Source organism: Borostomias antarcticus, assembly GCF_949987555.1.
Source record: "Borostomias antarcticus genome assembly, chromosome: 24".
Classification (NCBI taxonomy): Eukaryota; Metazoa; Chordata; class Actinopteri; order Stomiiformes; family Stomiidae; genus Borostomias; species Borostomias antarcticus.
This window is the reverse complement of record NC_140257.1, coordinates 10,822,604-10,828,678: the sequence shown is the minus strand read 5'-3', so window position 1 is coordinate 10,828,678 and position 6,075 is coordinate 10,822,604. Positions and strand designations below refer to the sequence as shown.

Sequence of the window (6,075 nt, the reverse complement as noted above, 5' to 3'; positions counted from 1 at the left end):
CAAAATAAAAAAAATCAGTCTTTCATTTGCTTACGCAAACTGTCCTCACACCCTCTTCAATAACCATGTACTGTAAGACATTCATTAATCTTGTTACAGCGTCTCCCCTTGGAACACATTGAAGAGCACTGAAAACAGGTTGTGTACATTCATTGTGTACAGTCATTTCAATAGAAAGGCAACAATGAAGTCAGCTCACATTGAGGGACTTGAGCCACGTCTGATGTTTTCCATATACATGGTACCATATACAGTAAAGCATATACAGTAGAGTTTTTCCAAACTCCATTATGCTAATGAAACCCCTGACTAAGCTGCACATGCCAACCATGGTTAGCCTCTCAGCTTCATATCCAGCACAATGGCTTCATAGAGCTGGTGTGTGTGGTGACCCTGCTTGGAATAGCTTCAAGAGATATCTACTTTACTCCACTGATTCAAACACCGCAAGGTCATAGAATTGAAGGACATGCCACAGAATGGAACATAAACTAATAGCATTGTTGATGCCTTCACATGGCAGTTAAAACCTGAGTTCTGTTTTGGAAGTGGTCTTATTCTAATGATAGTATTCTATTTCTATTCAGGCATTGGTAAAGTCTACTATTCTTTGAGTCTATGTTTTTGTAATACTTAAGTCATTTCACAGTTTGCTGTCAACACCCCCCCCCCCCCCCCCACCCCCTCTTCCAGGCCCCCCCTTCCTTATGTCGTCAACAAGCGAACTCCTCGAAGTTGCCTAAAGTCGGGTGACGAGGTAACATGTTCGGCGTGTATCCGAGACTGTCCGAGTGACTCCGGAGGGTGTCACAGGTGCTCTGAAACACAGGGGTGGGTAAGGAGGGGGGAGGAGTTCAACCATATTAAGGGAGGGGTGGGTGGAGCCACGATGAGCAGGAAATGGGCCACAGTAAAATATGGGAGGGAATGTGACAATAACAGAAACACGTCAGACATGAACGCATATGGGACGTAAGGGGTCAAGGCAGGGATGACATCATTTGATGAGGTTGACCATGACCAATGGGTCCAAGACAACAATAACAACAAAAAACGACAGGAAAAAAAGAGGTATGGATGATGATGATGATGATGAGATGGGTAGATGCCAGTCAGGTCAGTTATGTTTCAAAGGGTGTGGGCAGAGAGCAGAGAGAATATGGGGAAAGTTTAAGAGGGTTATGATGAGAATGGAGGAGGGAGAGAGAAACACCACACACATTTTTAGTCCTCGTCTTGAGATCGGTATATTGTCTCCTGCATAGCGATCGACATCCGAATACATCCATTTTATACGCCTGCATAGGTCTAGTGCGCCTGCGGTTGCTTCAGTTAAAAGGTTGCTGAAATGTGGATCCAAAAAGCAACAGCCATCAAAGCTGTTAAGTTGCAGAGTACTGTATCTACTCCAGCAGACAAAGCACCACTTGCGTTTTGTGCAAACTCACTGCATGCAACCCTGGGATGACATCACAGAGGAATGCATCTAGTGATGTTATTGGGTACAGTTCCAGTACAATGCCCCCCCCCCCCTACAGTAAATGGCGGTCTGCGCTGCGGAAAGGAAGTAGATACATCAACTTTTGTTGTACTATTTTTGTATTATTATTTTTTTCCACAGGAAACTGCATTTATCCTAAAGGAAGGAAAACATCTTAATTATTAATTGAAAGCAGTAAGATAGAGGCTAGCTTAAAGTCGCAACTATCAACAGGGAGAGAATCCAACCAACACATTCTTTGTTTTAAGCCAAGGATCTCTGAACGAATTCCACACAGCAAACTGAAAGACTCTAAAGAGTACATGTTGGCTTGGAAAGTTTTACACCACTCCAGTTATTGATATAAAGTCACCTACAAAATCAACCATCAAACCACCATGGTGGAAGTGTTGTTTACCAGAAAGGAAATTATGTATGAAATGATTCTCAGAATGTCTGAAAAAGAGGGACAGTATGGAAGGGAGGAACTATTATCAATGGGATTGCTACCTGGGGGCATGATTAGGCGTGACACCAGGGCTGGTTGGGTTCTCTGGAAACTCCTGGAATAGACATGATGAAAAGAAAGATGAGGGTGACTGAAATGAAAATAAAACACAATGCAGTGCTGATAGGTAGAGAAGTAAGATGACAAGTGCCTCCAAGCAAGTTGATACTGTATGCACAACGGCAAGGCAACAGACTTATGTCGCTTAGTGTAGCCCTATAGGTGGACACTCAACACTATGCAGGTCAGATGTCACCTCTGTTAGGCTATTTGATCTGTATGAAAGTTTAAAAGCTAATTCATTTTGAGAAAGCGAGGGACATTGTTAGACTCCGCCCACTATGCTTGCCATGTACTGTAGACTCTCTTGTGTACAGTATACACATACTTTACAACAACCAAACCACATAGCCTCACTATTGAATATGTGCCTGATTTGATTTCAAAGTCTTGAGAGTGGAGAGGGAAATGAATTTGCAGAAGAGAAAAGGATTAGGAAATGATTTTCTATAATGAATGATTACATGATATGAGTGAAAAACCATAAATCCATCTCTATAGCTATAGGCCCTCTTTTCGTGTTACTATTCCCATTGGGAGGACAGAAATGTTTCTCACACACCCTTCTGAGCAAACCAGACCTGGGTCAAATAGTATTTGGAGTCCTTCAAATACTTTGCATGAGTCTGCCTGGAACATCTGGTACTGTAGGTGGGGTTTACATAATGGGTCCATTGGTTCTATTGTACCAGGCAAAACAGTAAAGCCCAGATAAGTATTTAAAACGATTTCAAATAGTATTTTGACCCAGGTCTGAAGCAAACCACGATATATAAACCAAACACACTTACTGTATTACTTTCCATACTCCATACTTAAATCTTGAATCTCTTGATTTATTTTACTTGAGCCACTCAAATGCAACCAGGACATCTCTGGAGTCGTTTCTTCCACATCCGAGTATGTGTCAAACTCCAAAACGCAAGTACCGGGGCATGCAAAGAACTCATGCACAAACAGGAACCCAGGCTTTTTCAGTACCTTCCGGGATGGTTGAAACTACGTAGTCTACAGTCAAATGCATACTTTGATTTGCTCGCCCTACTGTCCATTGGTCATGAAAAAGGCTTGAGTTTCTGTCTTGTTACAATTAATCAACAAACCAGTGCAATTTGTGAGACTCAATTTACCAGATTGTCACTCTGACAACGCCGGGGCCGTTTCTTGCTTATGAAGTAACCCAAAACCTTATCCTTAAATACCTAAATGTAAGAACACAGCATTACATCAAAATACATGTCAATTGTTAAAAACATTAAATGTGTAATAATTTGTACATCAATATCAGTACTTCAAGGGATGTGTTACGTTATAGTGTAGTGCATTTTATGTCTATAGCACTATTACTGTATCTCTGATACGGCTGTCATAGGTGAATGTAAACGGTTAAACAAATGGGAAGGACACATTACCTCATACAAGTAGTCAAATATTTCCAGTATGGTTAAAACACTGGCTCCAATGAACAATCCCATCTGGCCACCAATATCACCTGTGGAAATGAAATATGGAGAGTGAACGAATATGGACAGGTAATGGCACACTGCACAAAACCATTCCTAACCTGTCACTTTCAATCCAGTATCTCCAGGCAACAGGCAACCAGCTGGGCAGGGCTGTCACCAGCTGCCCAATCAGCCTTGGCTTTCCATTTGACTTTCACTAGTTTTACTTTCATTTCAAGTGCATCAAATTATAAAAATGTGTTCTGCCAAGTTTCACACCCTCAAAGAGGTAGCCTGACAAAAAAAAAAGCCTTAGCAAGTGTGTCACGTAGAGCCTGCTCAGGTCCATGTTTCTTCTCCGTTTCATCATAACACTTTTCTTCTCAATCTGTAACAACAGAAAATTAAGCTTAAATTGAACTTCTCACCAAGCAGTCCGGCGATTTCATATGCCTTCTTCTGTTCAATCTTCTCATAATTCAACGCTTCGAAGAAGATGTCCAAGACCAGTAGGTTTTCTCTGAGAATAGACAACAAGATTACAGCACACGTAGATCATTATTATACAGTCAATGTGAACAATGGAGGTCATGCAAAAGGTCACTGCTTTTCATAAAGACACAGTAGGATCTCTTGGTTATTCTAGTCTACCCTTGAAGTCTACCCTTGAACTCTTATCCGACCATCCAGTGCTACTTACCCAATGTATTGCTCCGTTTTGTTGAATTTCTTGGCCAGGTACTTGGCAGAGGCCTTACTGGGGATCTTCACCATGGACAGCTCCTTGCCATAGCGCGTCATGTTGCAGGGTGTCTCACACACACAGTAGTCGTTGTCTTTCTCCACCAAAAAGTCTGTGGAGGATGACAATGACAGTGATTGAAGAGAAATGCCTTTTACAGTATATTGATTTAAGTCACAGAATTTGCTGGCATCATTAACTTGAAAGCACAATGGCTCACGTTTTGATAGAAAAAAAGATTACTGTATATAATTTGGCAATCAATAATAGAATACTGCAATTTATTTTGAGGTGTGTAGAGTACCCAACTCTGCAGTACAGTCTGAGAAATGAGACTGGCTCATATACTGTGGTAAGTGAAAATTGGCTTACCTAGCGCTGGGTCTGCACAGTCTTTGTACTGCTCGGGTGTGCACACTGTTGAGGTCCCTGTCCCACAAGACAGAGAAAGGTAAACAAACATTTGCTCTCCTATCCATCAGCATCTTGACATACTCCAGAGTCGATGCTGTCGTTCCCTATCCAACATTGTTAGTATTGCAATAAAACCAGAAACCAGGAACAGGTCTGTGTGCTGATTTGATTTGTGTCTCTGTGTAAACTCATCATCACTGTAAATGAGGGGAAACCTCAGTGCTTCACGAGTATAAATAAAGGTTTGAAATGAAACGAAGTCTAAAGAAGTACAGTATGTGTACCGGGCATGTGGACCATCCGGCAGTTGCAGTTTTCCACCAAGTAGCGTGTCTCGCAGTCGATGCGGCAGGCCGTGATGCTGTACGTGGAGAAGAACTCGGAGTCGATTGGAGTTGATTTGCAGTCCCCCCAAGGAGGAGGAAGATACTGGAGCTGAGACAGAGCAGAGCACAGAACTAACCTCAGTATCGACACACAGGACCACACTCAATAACAGAGAAAAGTTAAAGCCCAGCCCAGCCCGGTGCAAAGCCAACAGACGACGCAAGCAGACGAAATGAGACAGAAATGTACCAAACGTGGTAAAGACACAATGAGTATAAGTAAAGAGATGTTTTCCATAGATGCTTTTGACATGTATTCCAATTAAGACTAGAAGATAGTATTTCTGGTGAAGACGGCTCACGGCAAGCAGACACCATGCAGAGGACCACTAGCCCTGTGGAGAAAGCAGAGTACCATGGGGGAATGGAGGCAGGCTTAACCTTGTCTGTTACACAGGTAGGTAGCTTCAGACAGGACACCACAATCAACGGAGAAGATTATTTTGAGAACGTGATACTGTATGGTGATGTTTTGTGTGTCTTAGCGCAGACTTTATGCAAAACATACTTCCCTATCTAAGGGAAGTACAGAGGTGTGTAATCGCGAAAAATAAGAAATTCACAATATTGTTTTTGTCTGATATTTATTCCAGAACTACTTCGGACAACATTTTGAGATTGTCTCTCAATGGAAAGTGCTTTATGAATATAATGACTGAATTATGTATGTATTATTTACCTGCAGCATGAGTCATCATGCTACACTGACAGTCACTGAAGAACTCTACAAAGAGTGTAGTATGTTCATAGTCTTAGTACACATGAGTGTCTATTATTATTTCTAGCATGCACTACTGTACCTCGAGTTATCATTCACACACACTCTCCATTGCAGAACAAAGACCATTTCAAGACTGTGTGTTTATTACAGACATAATGGTTGTTTAGCTAATTATCCTCTTTACACTCAGCTACAACTGCAGCTTTAAGCTAAATGTTCAAATAAGTCTCTAGAATACATTAGGGTAACCATTTGGTGTATTGGCTTAGTTGGCTGCATTGACATTTTAATTCCAAACCTTAATATCAATTCATGGAAT

The 6,075-nt window shown here is 41.6% G+C and overlaps 1 protein-coding gene across 1 annotated transcript in view; it reads right to left on the bottom strand.

Annotated features, from left to right (window-relative positions):
• Positions 1 to 739: 739 nt before the first annotated feature.
• The window catches only part of asic1c (acid-sensing (proton-gated) ion channel 1c), a gene marked incomplete at both ends in the record, with an annotated part of 75,743 nt that continues 70,407 nt past the window's right edge, over positions 740 to 6,075 (bottom strand). Inside the window, 8 exons of the mRNA XM_084458397.1 lie at positions 740 to 818; positions 1,991 to 2,043; positions 3,179 to 3,250; positions 3,461 to 3,540; positions 3,922 to 4,013; positions 4,194 to 4,347; positions 4,608 to 4,664; positions 4,934 to 5,084. Coding sequence (XP_084314523.1) covers positions 740 to 818; positions 1,991 to 2,043; positions 3,179 to 3,250; positions 3,461 to 3,540; positions 3,922 to 4,013; positions 4,194 to 4,347; positions 4,608 to 4,664; positions 4,934 to 5,084 — 738 coding nt within the window. The remainder of the gene's footprint in view (positions 819 to 1,990; positions 2,044 to 3,178; positions 3,251 to 3,460; positions 3,541 to 3,921; positions 4,014 to 4,193; positions 4,348 to 4,607; positions 4,665 to 4,933; positions 5,085 to 6,075) is intronic.